Source organism: Glossina fuscipes, unplaced genomic scaffold, assembly GCF_014805625.2.
Source record: "Glossina fuscipes isolate IAEA_lab_2018 unplaced genomic scaffold, Yale_Gfus_2 1, whole genome shotgun sequence".
NCBI lineage: Eukaryota > Metazoa > Arthropoda > Insecta > Diptera > Glossinidae > Glossina > Glossina fuscipes.
In genome coordinates, this window is record NW_023998415.1 from 8,931,762 (window position 1) to 8,956,663 (window position 24,902).

General features: G+C 32.1%; 4 protein-coding genes and 1 pseudogene across 4 annotated transcripts in view; 3 read left to right on the forward strand and 2 right to left on the reverse strand.

The window, feature by feature from the left end:
* Window positions 1-6,056: 6,056 nt before the first annotated feature.
* On the reverse strand, window positions 6,057-7,295 carry LOC119632116 (UPF0193 protein EVG1 homolog). The gene is made up of 3 exons (XM_038024880.1): window positions 6,738-7,295; window positions 6,285-6,659; window positions 6,057-6,229 (listed from the first exon to the last, which is right to left on the reverse strand). The coding sequence occupies exons 1-3, from the start codon at window positions 6,907-6,909 to the stop codon at window positions 6,057-6,059; spliced, it is 720 nt and encodes a 239-aa protein (XP_037880808.1). The 5' UTR covers window positions 6,910-7,295.
* A 553-nt stretch (window positions 7,296-7,848) lies between these two features.
* Window positions 7,849-10,531, reverse strand: LOC119631307 (protein phosphatase methylesterase 1). Its single transcript, XM_038023391.1, has 6 exons — window positions 10,229-10,531; window positions 9,929-10,127; window positions 9,748-9,857; window positions 9,107-9,418; window positions 8,821-9,030; window positions 7,849-8,755 (listed from the first exon to the last, which is right to left on the reverse strand). The coding sequence occupies exons 1-6, from the start codon at window positions 10,300-10,302 to the stop codon at window positions 8,446-8,448; spliced, it is 1,215 nt and encodes a 404-aa protein (XP_037879319.1). The 5' UTR covers window positions 10,303-10,531; the 3' UTR covers window positions 7,849-8,445.
* Window positions 10,532-16,576: 6,045 nt separating this feature from the next.
* Window positions 16,577-17,236, forward strand: LOC119632277. The gene is made up of 2 exons (XM_038025102.1): window positions 16,577-16,650; window positions 16,724-17,236. The coding sequence occupies exons 1-2, from the start codon at window positions 16,635-16,637 to the stop codon at window positions 17,008-17,010; spliced, it is 303 nt and encodes a 100-aa protein (XP_037881030.1). The 5' UTR covers window positions 16,577-16,634; the 3' UTR covers window positions 17,011-17,236.
* A 1,901-nt stretch (window positions 17,237-19,137) lies between these two features.
* Window positions 19,138-24,902, forward strand: part of LOC119632301 (1-phosphatidylinositol 3-phosphate 5-kinase-like) — a 288,939-nt gene continuing 283,174 nt past the window's right edge. The window contains exon 1 of the mRNA XM_038025138.1: window positions 19,138-20,390. The gene's annotated coding sequence lies outside the window, so the exon portion shown is untranslated. The remainder of the gene's footprint in view (window positions 20,391-24,902) is intronic.
* LOC119645158 lies at window positions 22,824-23,708 on the forward strand (annotated as a pseudogene).

Below are 24,902 nucleotides of genomic sequence, written 5' to 3' on the forward strand. Positions count from 1 at the left end.
GATCATAAAAAAAAAAACAACAATTGCTGTTACGTTCCTTCTCTTCCTTACTTTCTCTCTATCTTTCTCGCTCTTCTTCCTCTCTCTTTCTCTCTCTCTTTTCTTCTCACTCTCACTTTCTCTATCTATATCTTTCTTTCTTTCTTTAGTAAAATTTAAAATAAAAAAAAAAATAAAAAAAATACAATTTTTATTAATATATAGATAATTATTCTCCTATAAAACGGAATGTAATTGCTGAATATTAAAAAAAAAAAAATAAATAAATAAATAAACAAAAACAAAACAAAAATTCACACATACAAAATTTTTACAAATTATCAAAACCAGAGAATAGAATAACAAAGTTATATAAACATTGTGCTAATTTTTAATTATTAAATAATAATATTAATATTAATAATAATATAATGATATAAAAAAACAAAAAAAAAACAAAAAACAAAAATACATATATTTAACACAATTAATAAATTATAGAAGTATTAAACTAGAAAACTCTAATGAAAAATGTACTGAAATGATTCAGCATGAAAATAATGTTTAATATGTTTAAAAACAAATGAAAAAACATGCAACAACAAAAAAAAAAAATAAATATATATATATATAAAGTAAAAAATTTAGCTCTTTAAGCTCTTTAGCCGTTTGTATCCAAAAAAAAAAAAAAAAACAAAACAAAACAAACAAACTTGAAAGCAGAGTTAAATCCTAACAAGAAAAGAAATTTTTTTTCTTTTTATTTATGAAAAAATAGTTTATTATTTATTTATTTAATACCACCCCGTATGTCAGTTTTTTTGTTTTGGTATTTGTCTCTGTGTATTGTGTAAATTTTCTTTTTCTTTTTATAATGTTTAATATTTAAGCATAATTTATTTTGTAATTTTATTTAAATTTTTATATAACGAAAATTGTGTGCTAACTAATACTGTTGGATCGTCATTGTTTGTTAAAGAAAAGAAGAAAACAAAAACAAAACAAAAAAAACAACAAAAAAAAGAAAAAGCAAAAGTAAAGTAAAAAAAAGCAAAAACATAAAGAAAGTCTTTTTAGTTTAATGTGTCTTTAATAATTTTTTTTTAAATATACATGATTTAATTTCAAATTTTTTCTGTCCGCTGAATAACGGTTAACCGTTTGTTGAGATCGAATTTGAAGAGAAAAGTGAAGCGTATCGACGAAGAATACCTTTCGTTCACATTAGTTTAGCTTTTTAGATAACGAAATTTGAGCAATAAATCGGTTTAAAATGTCTTCCTTAAAACATGTCCTGCTGAACTGATCTCATATTATTAGGATATTTATGGAAAACTATTGTGTATATTAAATTGAAATACGCATTAATTACCTTTCCTTTGAGATGTGCAGCGACTTGCGTATCCTAGATCGACGAGACTGGTTGAAGACTGCAATCACTTTGATGCCTCTGAATTGTGAACTGAGGCTGGTTAACGGTTCTCGTTGTCGAACTGTAGTACGATAGGATCGCATTTTGCACTGATCGTACTCGATTGCTTTTCTTATCAAGTTGGTCATCTCCTGCATCGCATTTACAATGGAAAACTTGGGATGTTAGCGGTGTATACATAACAAAATAATGGAAAGAAATGGAAAAAAATCAAATAAATAAAGAAATCAAATATAAAATGTGGCGAAGAAATTAGTGAAAAAATTAGAATCCATAAAAAAAAAATTAATAAATAAATTGAATTAAATATATAAGTGTCTATTTAAATTGTCCGAAATGCGCATTCGATAACGAGTACCATAGACCGTCTTCCGAATTATTTGTGATCGCTTGCTTAAGAAAATATAATCCTGCTAGAATTTTGTTTTATAGTTTAATCTCAGTCAGTTTGTATTCTTTTAAGCAAAAGACATTTAACCGAGGAATTTCTATGATCGTGCAATACTGCAGAGGAGAAGTTTTTAATGCTTAAAATTATTCCCAACTGATAAAGTTTTAATAGTCCTTACGGAACCACTACATCACCGCTAACATATTACTTTCCCCCTTTCCCTCTCTGTCTGTTTCCCTCCTTCCCACACCCTCTTTTTAATTTGTTTTTAATTCAATTATATGTTTTTTTTTTTATTTTTTTATTTAATTACTAATAGAGATTTCTTTTGTAACGAAATTCTATAAAACGTGTTACACAATTGAGAGAAAGTTTCGATATTTTTATGTCGAGCTTTATTCTTTGCGGTTCATAAATGCGAACTCAAGACATGTGATTTTTGCGTCAAATTCGCGACAAATTCCCAAGTTCGATAACATGGAGTAATGGCATAAATGTATGTCTGGATGATGTATCCAATCCATTACCTAACCTTGAAGCAATCTACATATTATTACCGTTCCTAGGAAGTTTCACTTGGTTTTTCAATTTTAAATATATAAGTGAAAGACGGCTTTTTTTTAGCTCTTGGCCTGTGATGAAAAAAATCTGGGTCTTTCGATTTAATAAATATATAGAATTTAAAAAAAATTTGCAGATATATCAAACACTCAGAAGGCCCACCTTTTATTATACCGATTAGAATCACTTTCTGGATCGATCTAAGCGTGATTGTCCGTCTATTGATCTTGTTTTTTTGCGTTCAACCTTCAAATCGCATTTGCATGTAATTCGATATACCGACATGTTTTGTCGAAAATTGTTCGGATCGGACCACCGTTCCGAGCACTTACGGCTTAAAGCATTCTTATGAAATGTCATTATATGAATAACTGTCTTAATCAAAAGGTTCTAGGGTATTTAATGGTTGTCTATTTGTTTTTGAACAAACGTTTTTCCAATCATTTAATCAGGCATGAGCTTCATTTCATATGCATGAAACGTAATCGTGGATTCGATATTTTCGTAATAAGTTTTAACGATTTTTATAGTTTATAGAACTATGGTTGTATTTGTTTTTCACCAAATCATGCCAAAATCCAAACAATATATTGAGAAAAGAAAATTTGATCCAAATCTCAATGAGAAGTGCAATAAATACCTAAATATTAAGGTTTTTAATAAAATGTGCTTAAAGTTCAATATCGTATCGAAGCCAAAAAAAATAGCAGACAATGGGAATTCATTGCACGGATTGGCCCTTTACATATCCCCCACTACAGAGTGAAAATATTTTATTCTATTTCTATCATTTAAATACTTACGGGAGACGCTGCGAAAGACTTATTTTTTAATTTACCGAAGTGTCTTAATTTAAATTAGGCATGAAATGCCATTGAAACTCATAGATAATAGTTTAATGTGGATGTAATTCAAAGTTTCGTATAATTAAAAGGAATGGAATCATTATAGGAGGTAACAGCCCATATCCTACATCACCCCACAGTTATTCATATATTGATTTTGCAATATAAGGCGTTATCTGGGGAGTGGTCGAAAAAGTGGATCGATCCGAAACATTTCCAATAGCGTTCGTCATTGGATTAGAACACGGCAAGGTACCAAATTTCATCAAAATAACTCAAAACAGACAGACGGACAGATGTCTCTTGGGGTTTAACGTCCGCACCTGGCGTGATGCCTTAATCAGACGGGTTGCCTACAACCATAGGCACTCATTTAAGTCGAATGATCACCCCCCGGGGGGAAAGACCATTTGGCCATACCCAGTGCGCTGTCTGAGAACCTCGGGGTAAGAAAGGCCCCCTTATTAGACAGACGGACAGACAAAATGATACTGAATTGACCGGCGTAACAAATAGTGGGATTATCTCGATTCCTTCCGAGTGCTGCATACAAAGGGACTTAACGCTATTACCGCTGGTGGTGGGGAATGTTAAAAATCGTTCATCTTTTTCTACAATTTTTTTTTTTTAACTCAAAAAAAGAGAGAAGAAAGCTAAAGTGTTTTATGTGCGCTAACAACTAAACAAGGAAAAAATAAATAAAAAAATAATCATATTAAGCAATTTAATACATTTTAAAAAAAAGAATAAAACCGACGACATAAACAATCAAAAATAAAATTGCTTTCTTTATTTAAAAAAAAAAAAAAAACATAATTTCTTAATTAAAAATTTATTTTATTATTAATTTATTTACTTGTCTTAATATATTACAATATTTTCAATTTATATGTACATTAGACTTATAAAACACGAAAAAAAAAAACTATTTTGCTACTAGGGAGGTATGATATTCGGTTCGTTGAAAATTCCGATTCCCATCCGCATTTTCTTATCGTTCGATGTTCGATAATATTGGGTTGGTGTCATTTATGAGTATTTTTATATAGTAATGCAGTCGGACCGTTTGATCGATTTGACCCATTTTCGGCATCAACCTACCTGCAAGAACTCGCAATCTTTTTACTAAATTTGAAGTAGATATCCTAATTTTTGCGATCTGGAAAATGCGCGTACGGACGGAATGAGAAACATGCCTAGTCCGTTTCAGAATTTGATACTTTTAGTTTGAGTTTGTGACGAAATCTTCTCAACTTTGCTATTTCCCAAGCAGCAGCTTTCTATCTTAATTTCTATGTAAACAGGTATAATTCATGAAAATTATTGTAATTAAACAAGGAAGAACATTATAGTTGGGCAGGACCGGTGATTAGATACCCTACACCATTTCGCCTAGCATAGTCACTCAATGGTTTTGATAATAATACATCAAAAATTACATATTACTTTCATGCAAAGTTGTACTTTTCATGAAAGCCCACATGGGGGATGCCCCAAACATCACATGACGTGGACTAAATTTTGCAAAGTTAATTTTTTTAGTAAAAATTCTATTATTATTCAGTTTCTATCATAAAAAACTAGAAATTAGACCTTCTTCCCATTAAGGGCTTGTTTTTCACGATAATCTCCATGCATTTTGGGGTCTAAAAGATGGACTTTTGTGATTCAAATCCCATCCGTTAATTTTTTTTGCTAAATTAGTTCTATGGATCAATTTTTTTTATAAAATATTAAATATAAAAATATTTTTTGTAGGCCTTACTGTTCAAGATCTTCTTCTGAAATCTTATACGAAGTGGTGTGCATGAAATAGACCTATATGATTCATATTTGACCCACTTCATTTTTATGCCAAATAATTACCATGAACAAGTTTTCATCATAAAAAACATTTAGCCTTTTTTGACATATAAGAGAATCCTTATATGCGGTGGTATCCAAAAAGTACGTCTACGTAGTCTAAATTCGGCAAGATTGATTTCTATGGCAATTTACTACTACGAACCAATTTTCACCATAAAATATTGGAAATCATTCCTTTTTACCATATAAAGATTCCGTGTTCGTCGGAACGATTAGATGATACGAGAGTTCCAAATATTGTCCCTGCCGAACCAAATTTTTCACATCAATTTTGAATGTCGAACTACCATTACTCAGCGATTTTTGTCGAGAAACTTCGAAAATTGTAATTATTTTTCAAACTAAGACATTGGTAAGATCGAAAAAAATGGAGCGTTCATCCTTATGTGAAAGTTCATCACATAAGGACGCAAGCAATTGTGCGATGAACACAAATTGCATGGACAGGCGAGCTTAGTTCTAGGCAGAGTTATCGGCCATATCCTGCTCTAGAAGTGGCGTATGGTATAACAATTTCAGATGAATTATTTACTGAAAGAATGTTTTTAAAATTTCAAAATTTCTCAAAAAAAGAAGAAGAAGAAAACACCAATTTTGAACAAAAGACAATTAAATTAAAATAAAGGGCTTCTCGACGTAACACCTTAAAATGTTTCTTGGAAAAGATTTTTCAAAATAAAAGTCTTAGCATATTCTCTTTTCAATTGAATGTCGATTTTTTTTTAATTTTCTTTTATTGCACAATTATGAAAATATCGTTTTCTGAATTTTATGAATATTTTTTTTCTATTCAGTAGATTTGCTAATAAATTGAAAAGCAATGCTACAGAGAATAATTGAGTGATATCAAAAGAAGGGAAAGAGAAAAGAAAAAAATTTACTCAAAATATATATGTAAGATGGAGAAAGTAAAAAAGGTCAGGGGGAATGGTAGCGCGTAGATCTTGAGGTATATAGGGCGTGTTGACGAATTATTTACTTTTTAGTCCACGTAACGTATACCTTCCTTTTGTAATTTTGCTTTAGTTTCGATTAGTTTGATGTGGCGCAAGAGATCAGCGATTTGTTCACGTATTTCATCGCGATATCTTTTACCTTCGCCTAATTCTTCCATTTCGGCCAACCATTCCGCACGTTCATTGATTTGATCCAACACTGTGAGAGAATTGTGATAAAATTAAGGAAAAAAAGGATAAGAAAGCATACTTACATTCGTTAATAATGTCTTCATTAGTGATGTCAGTGGTTTTTGATTTTGGTTTACGTAACGGTTTCAAACAGGTTTCGGATATATGCAAACCGGACATGGCTTCTTGCAGCAATTTCTTCGCTTTCTCCGATGGCATTTTAGCGTCCGGTTTCGGACGATAACGGGGCAAATCATATGCACCGCTTGCTCTTATAGCAGCCAGAGATTTGCGTTTAGCATTTCGAGCCTTTTTTAGAATCTCCAAGGCTGCCTTATCCGGATCCATTGATGTATTAATACGAGGCGGCTTTGGTTTCGGTAGCGGCTCACCATTACGTATATGATAGTCAATTTGTTTACGCATCAACATAGTCATTTTTGATTCTTTCATCAATACTATGCGAACGAACGAACGAACGAAAACTCATCTTCGAGCATCATCTATATGTAAAGCATTCTTGATTATCTACTTACGTCTTATCAAGTCTGCTGTTTCCTTGGAATATTCATATTTTGGTGTATGAAAGAGACCACCTTGAGGTATACGGGTGCTAGGCCAGACACGTGCCTCAACATTATTAGTGGTCTGAGGCGATGTAATTGAGTCTGAATTATTAGCAACCGTTAGTTTTTCCGATTTATTCATTTTGCTATTGGTATTATTCAATATTATAGGGAAATTTGTGATAAAAAAAAAAATTATTTTTTTTGGCTTTTCAAGTTGAAAATCCGAAAAATTCCTGATTACTTGACAAGTGCTAATGCGTTTTCTTTCTTTGGCATTAAACAACAACAACGAAATACAAATCTTGGTAAACAAAATAGTTTTGATAAGCCGAAGTAGCTAAGGTAACGGCTAACGGGACAACGTATTAAAAATATATTTGACGATCTAATGAACAAGTTTATATAGAAAACCTGTATAGAAGTTTAGCGATGCTCATTACTTTAGGCAAATGTATGAATATATTGACTTAAAATTTATTGTGAGCCGATTGACATAAGCTCGACTTATCACTGTAAAATCACGTAGCTCCAATTCTATATATATATTTTTTTTTGTTAATATAAGAAGTTTTTTATAGCTTTTCGACAATTGTATTTTTTTTTTTTTTTTATAAAAAATTTATCGCGATCGATCTATTCGAAATGTGGCAATTGCGAGAAGGAAAATGTGAGACAAGAAAAACCGAACTTCTTATTAATAACACTGCTTTTCTAACTTTTCCTTTAAAAGATCGCTTCGAAAAGTCCATTTTTCTGATAATAGATCTGCTGATTAGACCTACGTTAGCATATTATTAGGTAACAAAACGGGGCACTTACTACTGCATTTAGGTCGCAAACTTGATATATATGTCATATGTATGAATACACAGGAGGTGATAGAGTGCAAGATGTGAAATTGTACAGGGTGAGCGCCAAAGCAGCACTGAAGAGCGATCAAAAGCGATTATTTGAATATAATCACAAAAGCTTTGTTAGATAGAGTCATTCGTAATTTTAAGCGGACACCTACACCTCTTAAAAAAAATAATTTTTTTTTTTCTTTTATATGACAAAGAATTCAAATATTTCTATTAATAAATGAAGCTTTTGAATCGTTGCGTTTGGTCGTTTTATTATTTATACTATTAACGCCGCTAGAATAAATACTCGGAATATATATTAGTTTTTATAAACTTTTTTTGTTTTGTAGAATTTTTTTAGTTTATATAAAATTAAAAATAAAACCCACCACAGGGCGATTCTTCGATACCTGTCACCTAGGATTGCAGATTCACATTCAATTTGTTACATGTTCTCCAAGGAGCTGGTTCGGTATCATTTCTATAAAAGTTATTCCCACGCATCTGATAACTTTCAAATTTATTTTTATTTATAATAATTTTTTTTCTTTCTTAATTACGTCTTTTCTCAATTTTTACGTCTTTGCGATCACCAACAGCAAAAAGGTACACGTGTTAAATAACATTCAAAAGTTCAAGCTAATAAAAAAAATATGCATTCAATGGGATTCCCATTTTATCGGTATTATGGGTGGGTTAAAGTTAGTTAGTCGCCTCCCCTAAGTGACAGGTATAAATATGATAAATTAAATTGATAGTGTAATGGTGGACAGAGGATGAGTGTGTACAATAAAATATTTTGCTGCTGATTGTGTGAGAAAAAAAAAATAGATTCAACAGGCTGGCATATGGCAACGGATTTCACCAGCCGCCTCAGCGCAACGATTTCTTATAAGGTAAGCACTCAATACTTCGGCAACTTCATGAGGACGATCTTCGTGGACAGCATGGCCGCAGCGACCTAACACTTGCATTTGGAAGCGGCCTTGCATTTGACCAACGGTTAAGGTTTTATCCAGGCCATCAATGCTGGCCAATAGCAATTGTTTCGGTAAACGCAAATTCAAAAATTTCTCGCTTAAGCCCGAAAACCATCCGACCCAATATTTCTCAGATTTCGAAAGATCGATACGCCAAGTATATCTAAAAAATTATTAACAATTTCTTTACTATTAACAATATTTAATAAATTATTAATGCAATTATACTTTTTGTTATCCGTTTCGTTAGTAGTTGGGGGTTTCTTAAAATCTGGATTCTCTGGAGTCACGTTATTGCTTTCTGCATTAGTTTCATTAGTAATTTCTTCATCTTCAGATATACTAAAGTGATGCATAAATTTCTGTGTAGAAGCACTACTGTCTTCTTCCTCTGCTGACAGTGGTAGTTCATTTGTAGCGAGTTTTTTCGTTGTGCAACTAATAAGTTTTTATAAAAAAAACGAAAAATTAATTTGTTTTCGGTTTTTTTTTTTTTTAATATAAATTTACTTACTTGATTATCTGACCCGGCATAGAGATTTTAGCACTGTCTACATTGCGTATTTGGCCGCTGCGTATACACCATTCAATGGCATTTGGAATACTTTTAAAATATTGTGGTCGTGAACGCAAGAAACTTTGCATACTGGCCAATGCCTCCATAGCGGTACCTTCGACTACATCGATAACAGTGATACCAACTAAATTTGGTATCAATTCCATATGGGCAAAATGCACAGCAATCGCTCCACCCATCGAGTGTCCCACAACATAGACAGGTGGCATACTTTCCGGATATAATTTCAGGATCAAGTCACCGATATCTCTATTGTGGGAAATTGGAATTCATGAGCAATTACAATCTACTAAATTATGGACTAACTACATGAAGAAAAAAAAAAAAATGGCCAATAAAACAATCGTAAATAGTTTGATTGCTATACATCTTTAAGAAAAAATAAATCTATCATACAAAGAAAGAAAGAGTTAATCCTTCTTGAAAATGGAAGAGAAAGTTTTTGACGGGTGTAGTTCTAATTAAGATCTTGTATGCCCTATTAACAGCAAAACCAAAGCGGTTTAAACGTACAAATGCAATGCCTATGGCTAGTTCAGATATTGGAAAAGGGTAATCTATGAAGAAATCGAATGTACTTAGCCAAGGTATCAGCCGATAAATCGTCATCTTCATCTGTGTGTGTATCACCGTGACCGCGCAAATCGATAGATAAACACTGACAGTGTATCATGGTCGTGATTTCAGACTATTAAGAATTAAGAAAAATAGTTTGTTCATGAAATCAATTTTTTTATAAATTCCCTTAAAAATACCCACACAAAAAAGTGCCCAAGTCAATCCTGAATAGCCACCGCCATGTAACAGCAACAAAACCGGTCCCGGCTTTTCTGGCTCTTTAGTACGATAGATGCAAAAGGTGCGCTTATCATCGATAACAACGTCTTGCTTCTCAGCAAAGAATTGATTCCACATTGATGGTTTAAAGTCCCGTATACGCGACTTTTTAAAGGAATCGCTAAAAATATCGAAATGAAAATTGATTTATTTAAGCGATCTACGTTAAGTTCATATTGTTTTTTCATTTTTTTTCCGTTCTTTGATTAGCTCATTATTTACCTTCTTCCGATGCGACCGCTGGGTATGGTTGGAGGCAAACGACCTTTCAATAAAGTTCTTTGTAAATTTGACATTTTCGGGTTTTACTTTTTTCTTTTCTTGTGTATATAAAAAAGAAATTTTTTCCTGTCCTTGTCTTGACCTTAAGGATTTTTTCCTTCTTCTTTTAATTTTGATTTTGGACAAAAAATATTTTACGGAATCTTAACAATTTTTTCCTTTTTTTCAATTTATTGAAAATCCATTCGACCGTGTTTTGTTGCCGTTCCGTTTCAGCTGTTTTTTTCTTTTTTACCGCAAAGACGCAGAGCAAAAAAAAGAAATAAGGCTGCCAAACAATTTTTCTTTCCTCGGTTATTATAATATATGAGAAAAAAAAAAAAGAAAAAAAACCATTGACAGTAAATGACAAAATATGACATTAGGACAACATTACGAAATACGAATACGAAATACAGTGCAGTGAAAACATGAGTACGTGGTAAAGAAATCTCAAAGTAAGAAAAAAATAACTAAAAAAGTCATGAAATACGTAAGTTTATGTACTTCCCTTATCGAATCGAATTCATTTGTCTGCCATCTCTTTCTGGCTCTCCATTCGCTGATCATAATTTTTGAGCCCACAAAAACCGCGATATTTGACCTATAGCCTTTTGCTTGAGTTACACAGGGCAAAATATACATTGATTTTGCAAAGATTCAATTAGAAGCTTACATATACGGTATGCAAAGATATGCATCATAATATCTGGATTTCTAGACTAGTTTAGTCTGTCAAATGCATACGAATTTACATAAGAGAAATGCAGTCATACGTTCGCTTCGATGCTAGGTAAAGAAGTCTTTCGGCGATATCTTTTATGAATATATTTACTTTCATTAAAAAAGCGGTCAAAGGTTTCTCGTTGCTATCAAACCCATCACAAGATGGGACACGCGTTAAACGCCATAAGTGCATATGCATTTTGCATCATGCACGAACTGTTCAATTGTTCATTTTCAGTTGTCTTTGCTAAATGGCTGAATGCGAAAGTGAAACCTAACTTTCAGTTATGTAATTACCTCCACTATTGTACTTGTTTATGTATACTTAAATATGTAGCTAGCATTGCTCGTTTCATCGCTGCAATGGTTTGGTCAAATTTTAATCTTTTTGCATGCATTTGCATTAACAAACAAAAAACAGTGATGTATTTAAAAAAAACAAAAGATCATATGTTTAATAAACTAACATATGATTTTAAATTAATTATCTACACTTTTATTCAGAAATAAGAAAAAATGAGAAACTAAATTAAAATAAAAAAACTTTTTTTTTCCCTTTATTAATTGCATTTTGCTTCAGGACATCACTTTTCGAAGAAACTTTTTCGCTTTATTAGTATTTATGTAATCAACATCCATTGCTTTAGTAATGTAATTGAGCTATATATTCATGTGGCCTTGCGTTTTGCATCATGTAACAATGAATGAAACATGCAAATGCAGTCATTATGTTCAGCGCAATAGGAACCATATATATTTTCAAATGAATTTAAAAGTGGTACCGATCGATTCTCAAACGTGTGCCAATGGAACTCTAATATTGAAACAATTCTCGAAAATCGGAATAAACTTATATATATTTCTTTATAACCCTTGCGACACGTATTCGGTTAAAAATCAATCTAAAATTTAGCATAAATAAATCACTTAAAAAGTTTGATCGAAACTTGTCCAAGTAAGGCTTACGAATACATTCTAACAAGAGCAAAACATGTTTCGATTTAGATGTACACTCATCTTTTTTTGATTTGGTAGATACGTTCGTTGGAAAACCGTGCAAAAAAAATGTGTAAAAAAATACGCCCGACATATGGTAAATTTAGGGATATGTTCCACGACATCAAAAATCGTGTAAAATAGAAAACCTCTAAATATTTTCTTTGGAAACCGTGTAAAAAAAGTAATAGTGAAATCCATAATATTTATAAAACAAAAATAATTCGCTATTGCTATTAAAAGAAAATTAAAATTAGTGTATAGTGAAAATTCACTTTTTATATCAATTTTGAATATCCAAGTACTATTACTCAGCGAGTTTTGTCGACAATGTTTGAAAGTTGTAATTATTTCCCATACGACGATTTCTCAATTAAGGTCGAAATAGTGCATTATATCTTACACCACTTGTGGTAGAGTGTACATTAAGCTAGCGCGGACATATGTAACACGCAGAAGGGCTTAAGATAGACGCACCTTTTATTATACCCATTGTTATCTGAATTGATCTAAGCTTGTCTATGCGTCTGTCCGTCTGACGTCTGTCCATGTTATTTTATGTTCTTTGTATTTGATACACTGACGTGTCTTGGCCCAAGGATGAACGCTATCAAAAATGATTTGGATCGGTCCACTCTTTCGCGCCACTCCCCATATAACGCCCTTTTCTGAAAAGTCGTTGTTTGGAAAAAAATTACAGTTTTCAAAATTGAAAGTAAAAGTGGTTAAGTAGTAGTAGTGTTTGGGTATTGTAAATTGGTATGGAAATTTTGGAACGGCTGGGGTAATTTCACACGACAAAAAGGTGTAATTTTCAATGCTTCATGAAGAAAATTATATCAAAATAGTAATTTAACATTTAAAAATGAACTGTACCAAATTTGGACTTTCTCGTCCTATTTTTTGGATTCTACCCTAATAAGGGTTTTCAGGAAAATTGATCCCTTGTAGAGCAGAAAAGTCTAAGTTTTAATAAGTGGTGATGAAAATTGACCCATAATATTATAGTAATTTCATACAAAAATGAACTGTACAAAAATTGGACCATCTACGCCTATTTTTGGATCCTACTCTATGAAAGGGTTAAACTTTTACTACACAGGTGGCTTTTTGGCCTCGCTTTCCTATAAATACGCACATTTAATATATGCCTTTCTATACAAATAATATATAATTTTTGTGTTCTATAATAAAAGTAACAATTGTGTTAGACGATGTGGTATAGGATTTTTAAGGGCCGGCCTTACCCGACTATAATGTTCTTACTTGAATTTCAATACCGTTCGTCTTTGGGTCAAAGTACATCAGCGTAGCAAACTTCATCAAGATATCATAAAAAGTGCAACCTGTAGATTGAATATAAAATTGCATAGATGAGACGGACAGACCTACATGCAGACAGACGTACTGACGAGCTTATATAATACAAGGTGAGTGCACTTTAAGTCCATCTGGGTATTACATACGTCCGCACAAAGTTAAGATTCCTTTTATCACAAGTGATATAGGGAATGAGAAGCGGGAAGCGACGAAACTGGTAGGACTATGTATGGTGGCTGTACTTGCATAAACACATTTTAATATCGCCAAATTAGTCGTCTCAATGATTCAATGTATGTTATATCGAATAAAATATGAAATATCTTTAAAAAATGTTCATCAAGTTCATTATCCATGATGAATAATAATAGGTTTAATGCACTTTTGCTGTTTTGCTATTGTAGTACGATTACAATTTTGTTCAGTACTTTATCATTGGTCGTGTAATGTTAACACTTTCCATATGCTTTCGATTTTAATTTTAATTAATAAAGATATTATATATAAAACAGACTCTTTTATTAGAGAATTTCGAATTGAAAGCATAGCGCAGCAAAAAATTTGCATCCATTCTCAGTGTCGCTGAGTTCTGATTTTTTTAAAGGAATCGTTATTGTAATATATAAGCATCAAAAGGAAAGTGAAATTTCAATATAATAGAACGAGTATGTGCATTTTGTTAAATGTAGTCGTGTCCTTGAGAACTGAGAGACTGAGAACTAGGATTGTGATTAATTTCAACTTTCTTTCTTAATTAACTCGATCCAAATTCCAAAAACATGTATAAATTGTGTCGACAAATAGAGAGAAAAACGCCGACTAAATCAAGATGTTTATCACTAACGTATGTCTAATATGAGCTCTCAAATACTAGGTGCCGAAACACCCCATTTTTCAGTAAAAAGAAAAACAAAAATCTCGTACCTATGTAGAAAGCCTTTCTTTCTAAACTCTTTACATAAATCCTACACTCGTGGTTTAAAGATATATTTGAGTTTTCTGCGGAACTGTTACTTGTACTATCGTTCAACGCAGAATTGGACTATTTTGAGAAGCAATCTCCATATAATACCTCGTTTTGAAAATGCCTTATTATCATTGTTATTATTATATTAAATTTATAGTCAGAGAAATAAATTTATAGACGTAGGTCTTAGAGCATTAGCATTTGAGTTTATTTGCTTTTATTGAAAGCTCTACTAGATCTCGAAACCCTTAGCCTATTCGACCACTCAGGCGGATGATATATAATAATTTGTCCTTTTTCGTATTTCTCGACATAAACCATAATGATATAGGCGTAGATATGAAATTTTAAATGAATGTACAAATTTTGAATGTGGTGGAGCAATTTTTTTGAAAGTACTCTCATGCAAACTTTATTACGAAAAGAATGCCTTTCCATAACGAGGAGGCCTAGCTTTTCGTATATTATGTAGAAAGTTGGTCTATGAAAGTAATTTGCCGTATAAATTTACTATTGTAAGTTCGGAATACGTAGGTTTACATGGTTTACAGGTTTTCATGTGAGGCTTCTCATGAACAGCACGTTTTGATATCGCATTAAGGCCTAGTTTTTGCTACTTTATAACGCGAATATGTGAAGTGTTTTATTAGGTTGCGCGATATAGGGAATTTTTTAGCCGGCCCTGCCGGAAAACAATAATTTAACTTGTTTTAATTTAAATTTTTCTTTCAATTCAATTCTTAATTGTTGTCCTTTTTCTTGTACCGAAAATCGATGTTTGTGCGCATTATTCATCACCTCATTTCCGACATTTGAAAAAATGTTTGAGGAGCTCCATCAACTATAGATTTTCTGAATGAAATTTTTCACATATAATCTTGAATGATTTGCGTACATTTGAAGAATAAGAATAATCCGTTGAGAAATGCAGTCATATGTTGAGCGCTGCCGATTAAAACATTTCGTATATTATTATGTATTATTTTGAAAATTGTTTATGTTTTCTAAACCCTGCAGGCGAATTACGTCCATTTTCGATTTTGAATTATGACGTTCGTTAAAGAATCCATATTATTGTGATCTAAAAGTTATAAGACTTTGTCTTCTCTTACTATCGTGATGTGGTACTTTGTGGTTCGTTCTTATGTTGAGAATTATGATAGATTTGCTTAAGATAGACCCGCCTTTTATTATATCGATCGATTCAGAACCATTTTATAAATCGATCTCAGCTTGTCTCTACGTCTATCCGTCTGATGTCTATTCATGTATTCTTGTGTTCAAGATGCAGTTTGCAATTTTTAAATTATATTGATGAAATTTGGTACACAGATGTACTTTGGCCCAAGGACGAACACTATTGAAAATGGTACGAATTGGTCCATTTTAATTCATAGTTGTGTTTCAGCAAAAACTTAACGGTAGTGAATTTGGATCACATCGGTCTATTTGTTTTGGAGAGAAAATCCAACGTTTAAGTATGCGAGCCTTCGTGACATTTATGGTAAAAATAATTTGTACTTCTTGAAGTATTATTACCAAAACGAGCTGCTAACTGTATTAGGGGAATTGATGTAAGGCATGTAATAGTCCACGTTGCCCGACTATAACATTCTTATCTGTTTGTACTTTATTAATTTTTCGAAATTCTTTCACCAGAAATTCAATTCATATCATCCACAACTGATTCCGATCCGTTTGACTTCTTAAAATTCTCTTACTATTGCTGCGGAGATCAATTCATTGTCTCTGAACGTTAATCTTTCTGTCTATCTCTCTTTCCTTCTTGGATAGCTATAATTTATTGAACTGTAATCCATTGCAATATATTGTCTGCTTTACCATGACAAGAACATAGCTTTTTCTTTCGTCTTAATATAGCTTTCACGGTGAACGTATTCTCACAATAGATGATAATATAGTTCAGTCTTTCACAAATTTTTCAATTTTAATAATGTCTTATATTAATGATGATCGATCGAGCCAAGTAAGTGATTCAAATTTTTGCTATTACTGCCGATCAAAAAGGCATGTACTTCCTCAGGCCTCTAATTAATGAAATTAATATTTTCTTCACATTCTCGATTTTATTATATGAGGTAGGCTTTCGCATTGAACTTGAGCTTAAAGTGTAACATACATGTTGGTCTCATTAAGGAAATGGAAAAGTTGTGTTAACCAATTATCAATAAAAAATAAGATAAAAATTCTGATAGCGAAGATGTTATAAAAGTGTACATATTTTATTACCTTTTCGTTTTTTTTTGTGATCATATATAAAATGATGAACGGAGAAATGGTTTAATCATTTCAATTCTAATCTTTGTTTAAGCACTATTTTGACTTAGAAACTTAACTATGAGTAAAAAAAGTAGTATGTTAAATATTAAAAATAAAAAATAAATATATATAAAGAAAAGAAATGTAATTAAATTATATTATTTCAGTTATATACTTGGCGATTTTCTTCTCTGCCTTCGTTTGCACTCTTGCCGCCGAGGATTGCAATCCTGAATCAGATGGCAAACCGGTTTGTTCAGAGCGTAATAATGGCATGAGATTTCGCAATTACTGGGATCCTACGAAGTATTGGTCGTGCAATGACCTGAAAGCTGTATCGAATGGTTGTCAACCTTCTAAATTATACGACGAAAAATCACAAGATTGCATAAATTGGTATGAGTGGGTTTGGAGTCATCCGTGCCCTGAATTAAGTGCAGGCGAAATATTTTAAGTTAAATATTTTAAATTCCATAAGATTAATACGCAGCGTATGAATCATCAGATATTACGAAGATCACATAGAGCATGTTTAAAAATACCATAAATTCCCCCTTTCTAGTTGAGCATAATTCTTCTTAAGTGTCGTTTATTTATTTTGCAATTATTTACGTATACCCTCATAGGCATATAAATGGATATACTTTTGCTCTAAAAATAAAATCCTTTATTTGTATAGATATCTGTGCATTTACAAACTCATAATAAAAGATCAAGAATTAAAGTAGGAAAACAAATTAAAACAAAAACAATAATATCGGCTCATTAGAACGAATCACGGACATGCAGCATCACTAAATAATATATAAGGAGTTTTGAAAGCCATTTGTCGCGGTAAGCTATTCTTCGAAGTGTTTTTCGAATCAGCGGTTTTCACCTTTGCAAACTTATAAGTGAAACATCAAAATTGAACTTTTAAAACGAGCCTTGCTAGTTAGGCGCAAATCGCAGTGTAATTGTAGGCTGAATGGTTGGTTGACCTAATGATTACAGCAAAAATGGATATAACTTTCTTCTTTTTCTTCTCTTATTCAGCAAATCAACAACTGAAAATTCGCTGAGATGTGTCAGGATATGATCTAATTCGTTACTACCATAATATATATATATATATATGAAATATATATGTTTTTTTCTCGGTAAAGCTTCACTCCTTTCATAGATGTTGTAATCCATTCAACTACTCTGTGCTGAAATTTTACTACTAAAAAAAGGAAGTTAGCAAGGCATGGAGCATCCGATTAATAAAATTGTGATTAAAAACGAAAACGCCCAGAAAAGTTTGAAAATTGTTGGCTTTTCATTAGAAATTTGTATCTGTAGAATAATTACAATAGACGTTTCCTTCATGCCAAAATATGCTATCTGAACAAAAAGTACATATCTTTGCAGTCATAGGGATGTGTAAATTGCTAATAATATTTCTAGCTAATGCAAAGAAGTAAATAACCATCTCAGCATACGTTCATTATTTTGAAGGGTGCATAAAAGCCAGTCTATTAAAAAACTCATTATATTCTTTTTAAAAGGATATAAGCATTATGCCAGCAACATTTTCAAGAGCACAAGTATAATAAAAATAGAAAAAAAAAAGAAAACAGAAAAGAAAAAAAACCAAAATTCCAGAAATGAATAACATTAAGTACCGTTATTAATACACTTATTGGACTATAAAAAAAAAGAACTTAGCAAAGATTAATGGGCAAGTTTTTTTTGCTTAGCAAAACACCAAAATAGAGAGTTATATTAGTTTATTATAGTTTTTTCGCGGTGAATATGGGATACTCTACAGTTTATATTCAAGTATGTTACTTGTAGTTACTTTGAGCTTGTTGTTCTCCTTAGCAACTTACTACTTGATATACTGCACATCTCTCGCTTAAACGCCTCTTGTCCGGAATGTCTATTTCACTCTTCTTCAAAAGTTTCTAAACGCAAATGCACCAATGTGCGTAAAAATGGGAAATACATGTAAGATAATGTTTACCGCCAAACGTATTTTATAATAATATCCGCTTGTTCAATTAAGAATAAAATAACCTGAGGAATTGTTTGCATACAATGCATATTTTAGTTAATGAAATATTTATTAATAAGTTAATTTTTATTCTTTATTACGATATTTCAACGGTCATCTTCCGCTATTCCCATATTATTATTTGTAATATTTACTTTTTCTCTCTTACGGTAATCATAAGCAGAAATTGAATTGAATTGCGTTCTCACTATTGGTTACACTGTCGCTTGTTTGATTCAGTTGTTGTTATGGCAGCATCGTGGTATTGCTGGCATTGTTATTGTAAAATTTCGTTTTACTCTCGGAGATATCTTTAATTATTCCTATCTGAAAGAGAGAGATAAAGTAAAGAGAGAGATGTGAATACAAACCTAAGCATTTTCAACATTTTTTTCTCTGTTCCTCTGAGAGGAATTTCTTTGACTGCTTGGCAGTAATGGGATCCCCTGGCATTTTGTTATTGTAAAACGTTATTTTACTCCTGTGTCAAAAGCGAGAGAAAGAAATAGAGAGAGAATCACCAATTGCTTACATGAATATAAATCTAAACATTTTGCATTTTATTTTTCAGTACTTTTTCTCTTTTTAAAATGAGATCGTGAAAGTCGTGTCGGTTGTAGCGCGTTTATAAATTTTTTTTTTGCGGAATTTTTGAAGAAAGACTTAAAAGAAACAATATTTTGTTTGTTTGTTTGTTTTTGTTTGTTTTTTTTTTTTTTAAATAGAAACCAACTGTGCTGTGAAAAGAAAACGCAAGAGAATTATGCAGAAAGTAGATAAAACCTGAAAAAAAAAGTTAAACACTACAGCAACATATTTATTTAAAGAAGCGAAGAAAAAAAATTGTAAAAGTCGTCTGCAAAACTTAAAAGAATGAAAAATTTGCAGTAATGTGATAACGAAGATTTTCTTGCCAAAGCCAGCATAAAACTGCAAAAAGAAAGAAGAAGTATAAAGTAGTAGTAGAAAAGAAGGAGCAAAAAATAAATAAAAGAAGATATCAAGTAAAATTTGTTGATGGCTTTGAGAGCCAACTCTAACCAATAAAGTAAAACGCGTGTTAACTACGTTAAGTTGTGTGTAAGCGCTTTTTTCTTTTTTTTTTAATGCGGTTGTGAGCGAATCTGTGTACAAAATAAGCAGCAAAATATAAAAAATAAAAACCTGAAAGAAGTGTTTGTTAAACTTATAAAAAGAATTTTATTTATATAGAGATAATATATTTAAAGAAAAAGATTTTTAGGGTTCACTTTTATGGGAAATCACTAGCGCTTGCCTTAATAGCAGAGTAATTAATAATCCACCACCATCCTTACTATCTGCTCTATACCACCATCTTATTATCGAGATAACAGAGATAACATTATTTTCTTTTTAAGAAATTTGTGAGACTTTGTTTTTTGATTCCTTTGGTTTTTTTTTTATTTTAAATATATATATATACATATATATGCACTTATGTATGTGAAAGAAGACGATACGTTATAGTGTACTGTGAAAAAGTAAAAAAAGTTTTCTTTTCACATTTTCACAGATCTTCAGAAGTCATTGTTGTTAATATATTAATGAACCGACCAAATCATAAGCAAAAATGTTCTGATTCATGCAAACAATATTAGATAAAATAAGGGAGTTAAGTAAAGAAAAAACCTAAAGAAAAATGTGTGTGCCTATGTATGTATAAACGATATTTAATTCATATTAAATAATTAAAAATATTTAATGAATACCTGGTAAAATATATTAAAAAAGAAGAAAAAAAAAAAAAACTGCTGTTGCTGCTCAATTTACGGAATAAAACTTCTTTTTAATTAAAGGTAAGCATGATTCTTAAATTACTACTAGCTAACTATAAATACAATACATATGCAGCTACTGATGCATGAATGCGTGCGTATGGCTTATGTGTGTAGACAAGGAAAATAAAAAAAACAACAACAAAGAGGGTTTGATAACCTAACGGACTTTACACCCTATTACTACTTGTAGTGAACATTAATTCGTGTGTATGTAGGTTTTCAAAAAGTGTGCGTAACGTATTCTGCAAAAATTGCATGTGTACCGCAGAATATTTTCAAAAATTATATTTACTTTTTCCTTCCCCTCTTTATTTTCTCTCATATATTTTCAACTCTCTCATTCTCTCTCTTTTTATCTATCTTTTACACGCACTCTCTCTCCTTTTGTATATATTTTCTCATATCTCTCTTCTCGTTTATTTTCTTTCCTTTTACGTTCTTAATAAATATTAACACAATACGAACGTACGTTAACGTACTTTTTCAAGTTAATAAAATAGTTGCTTTTATTTCTGACTTTTTCTACTTCTCTATCGTCATCATTATGGCCGTATGTTCTTTTGGAGCTTGCGTTAGCACTTGTCTTCTTTTCACCGTTTTAAATACGTCTTCATCAATTCTCGTTCTCTTTGTCTTTAGCTTCCTCCTTCTAATACTTAGCCTCATATTGTTTTGTTTGTTTAATTTGCTCTTAATGTTTATGTTTGAGAATATTTTGATGACCGTTTGTTTGTGTTCTTATATGTATTAGGTTGTATATGTGTTCTATATAGTTAGCTGGTTAAGGAATATAATAAAAGTAACGTTTTTGTGAGTAGTAACTGCTGTATTTAAGCTAATATCCGTTTTAAAAGGCATCTTGTGAAAATCCATTAATTTAAATAAAAGTTAAACATAAGAAAAGTTGACCAATTTGGCTAACTGAGCCAATCGAGGATCATCAATTCCTCTTAAATTGACAGATAAAACTTCACATATCACATTCTTGGTGCAAAGCGATGTTAATGATGAATTCTTTATTGAGCTTTTTATATCTTGCATCACTTGTGGTACACGAGTATGTCCGATTTTCGCGGATGTATGCAATAGCCAGAAGGACTTGAGATAGATCCACGGAATAATTTTCTGAATCGATCTAAGCTTGTCCGTCCGTCGGTCTATCTTGAACCATTTCAATATAATTTAGTGCAATGGTTGAAAATGGTTTGGGTCAGAGCACATTTTTGATCATTTTGAACACACGTTACATCAATAATTGAAACACAACATTAGTGTGTATGATTGTTTCGTGAGAGAGATGTTGTTTTTAAGCTTCTCAAAGAAAATCTTAGAGATATTCATTATTTAAGGCAGGAAATTACACGATATCCACAATCGGAGAGGTTCTTTCAAGAAATAAGGCTACAGTCTGAGTTCGGTTAAGTTGGACAGGTCCGCTTGTCCTCAATTTCGCAAATATACATGTAGTTTGAAAGTGACATTTTTGTGTTAACGAATGTTACGTTAGGAAGAAAATGGAAAAAATTGAAGGAAAATAATAGGTAAATCAGCTTGCTTCTTCTTTTTAGAGAATTAATCTGGAAGTCTTGCAATCAGTCGAACTTGCTATCTTTTAAGATAGATTTTCGGAGGTATCTAAGCTGACTTTCAAATCGCCATCGATATATGTAATTCACACGTGGAAATAGATTCAAAGATTAAATAAGCGTTTTAGCTTCGAGTTTATGATTTTTAATCAATAATCAATTATCAAATAATTAAGATAATTCAATCGGTTAATTAATTAAGATTAATTAAAATTAAAGTACAATTATAGACAACAAAGTCCCTTTTGTCATAAAATATTGAAAAAAAAGTATGAAATAGTTAACACAAATTAATTATACACTGTATAAAATTAGTGATAGTTACATACATAGTTATTAATTATGCTGAGAACTATAAAATGTTTGAATTGCTGCTCAGAGCCCACTCGCACCAATAATAGCTTTGAGGTTAGATGGTATTTAAGGGCGAACGGACGAATCGTTCTATTTTTCCGGCTTCTTTTCCTCTTTTTTTTTTTTTTTTTTTTTTTTTTTTTTTTTAATTTTTGCAATCTCGAGAGACAGTTGATGAATAGAAGCGCCTTGCATAGGCATGTTCTCTTTGTTGGCAATCGCTGGCGTTGCAGTGTGCGTGTGAAGTGATATTTAACACTATCCTAATTTTCGACACATTCCAATGCAGCGGTGTGCGCGCACTTTGAACAATTCTAAAAATGTTTTCAAAATAGTAGCTTCACAAGTTTTTTTTATTAAGGCGAAAACACTTCAGTTTTCTTCAGGATCGAGATATACGAAAACAGTATCACACGGGAGAAGGTTTACTTTTCCTGTTCAATTTGCATGATTTGCACCATCATTAGGTCGCTTCTAAAAATAACGACTTATTACAAACAAAAACAAACAAACAAGATTTTTTTGTATGGGCGACAAGTCTCCATCTTGTTGCGTTTTTGCACGACTATGACAAAAATTTTTTAATGGTAACTAATGAGGGCGGTCGCTTGCCGTATTGCTCATGATTTACTGCAATCCGGTTAAGATAGTACCGAAGGAAACTTTGTTTATAATCGCTTTAAATCTGTGGTCTCTTATTGGTGCACTTCTTTGCCCATTTATGGTTTCTCCAACTGATGACACATCAGAAAAGTTAGGGCTTTCGGATCTATTGGATTCCGAAATTATTAGCAATTATTTGGAGTTCTCCTTGCCTTCGCTCATCCTTTATATTACGTAAGAGGGTGCTTGTTCCGAGTAATCTTCCCCTATGTCTGTCGTGGGCAACCCATCCAAGAAAACTGATGCGATTGCGCAGGTGACACCGACATTCAATCGTACCAGATAAGCTGTTATTAGTCGTCAGTTGATTCAAATTATTTCCGGTGCTGTTGCTCTGGACTAAACTATTTGAGATGTTTAAACTTCCGAAAGAAAGTTTTTTTGTGATTTTCTAATACGAAAAGGTTCAGTAAATTGCCGTATTGTATATTTGCTATCGTAGAAGACGAACCATAACGCAATAATGAAACTCAAAATCCAATATATCCTTTAGATGAGGCTTGTTATTATGATAATAATTGTGATAATCGTCTCTCTGCTCCAAATCTGATTGCTTGATATATTAAATGACATTGGTTATAAGAGCTGCTTTATTCTAAAATAGGACCAAAACGCTTTAGCTTGTAAAAGTCTAGCCTTAAAACTTGTTAAAGGAAGTAACCATTCTCTGCAATAATAGCAAATGTTATTATTATTATTATTATTATAAATTTAGCCAAAGATTAAATTCTAAGACTAAAGTCTTAAAGCACTAGCATCTAAGGCTTTCGGCTTTATTAAAAACTCTACTGCACTTGAGATTTGAACCCACGATCATTGAGTTGCTAGTCGAGACTCCTGCCTACTCGGTTACTCAGGCGGATTAATAGTAAATTTTGCTTTAATATTTTGGTTGAAAAAGAAGATTAGGGATTAGAAGAAGAAGAATTATTTCTATTTACTCATTTGACAGAGAAAGATGTTTTTATATATGGCTTGGAGGAGAGAAGAAAGACTCTTCAGCACTATGTACTGCTTGCAGAGGGTCAAATAGGTTCGCGTGACAGCATCCGGATTCTATTTCTCTCTTCTCAACTTGTGAGAATAATTTCTGCTTCAAGTTAAGATTAGAAACGGACTGCCTGCAAACTGCACAATCCGAAGAAAGGAGAAGAATAAGCTTGCGCGCGACTAAAGTTGCAGTGTCTCGGACGGCAGCTACCGTTAACGAAGATATTTGAAAATTTTCAAATATTGTTTGTTAATATGTCCTATAGATTAAGTGCTCTATAGAGTCTCTTCTGTATTATTATATCCAAGGAAGCGAGGTGTATTCATTTTGTCAAAATGTCTGCAACACACAGAACGAAGTTTCAGAGCCCCCCACAAACTAAATATATTCTTGATCAACATCAAGTTCCTAATCGATTTAAGCATGTCTGCCTGTCCGCCTGTCCGTCTGCTCAACTGTATAGTATTTGTGGTAAATATTTTACCGCTCGCAAAAATGAAGATACCGCCTACAAATTTGCAAGAAAACAAAAGAAACGCCTAAAAAAGCTGGTAACTCTATACGACGAAAACTGAGAACAGCTTTGCTTTCCGCGGCTTTTGCTCATTACTGCAAACATAAACTGCAGCAGATAAATTTGCAAAAATTGGAACATATATTCTGCAGATGCTGTTGTAGTACTTGTACAAGAACGGGAAAAATTGACTACGCCTATCCAAGATTATAGCGTATCATAATTTAATATTTTTAGATACCTTTATGAAGCGCAGAAACAAGCATCGAAAATCTCATAAGCTTGGCCAGTTACAAATTCAAAAGACAGCTAAGCATGTCCGTGTGTTTGCGTGTCCATCTGTCCGCCTGTCCAACTATGTAGTACCTGTGTTAAATATTCTTCCATTAGCTGAAATGAAGATATCGTCAATATATTTGCAA

What these genes read in the sequence shown, in the direction of transcription:
- LOC119631307 (XM_038023391.1), bottom strand. Translation starts at nt 10,302, where the DNA reads ATGTCAAATTTACAAAGAACTTTATTGAAAGGTCGTTTGCCTCCAACC. An exon ending in TCGGCTGATACCTTGGCTAA is followed by an intron (nt 9,419 to 9,747) that starts GTACATTCGATT and finishes TTCCCACAATAG; the next exon opens with AGATATCGGTGACTTGATCC. An exon ending in ATGCCGGGTCAGATAATCAA is followed by an intron (nt 9,031 to 9,106) that starts GTAAGTAAATTT and finishes AAAACTTATTAG; the next exon opens with TTGCACAACGAAAAAACTCG.
- LOC119632116 (XM_038024880.1), bottom strand. Translation starts at nt 6,909, where the DNA reads ATGAATAAATCGGAAAAACTAACGGTTGCTAATAATTCAGACTCAATT. An exon ending in AACAGCAGACTTGATAAGAC is followed by an intron (nt 6,660 to 6,737) that starts GTAAGTAGATAA and finishes TCGTTCGCATAG; the next exon opens with TATTGATGAAAGAATCAAAA. An exon ending in TGAAGACATTATTAACGAAT is followed by an intron (nt 6,230 to 6,284) that starts GTAAGTATGCTT and finishes ATTCTCTCACAG; the next exon opens with TGTTGGATCAAATCAATGAA.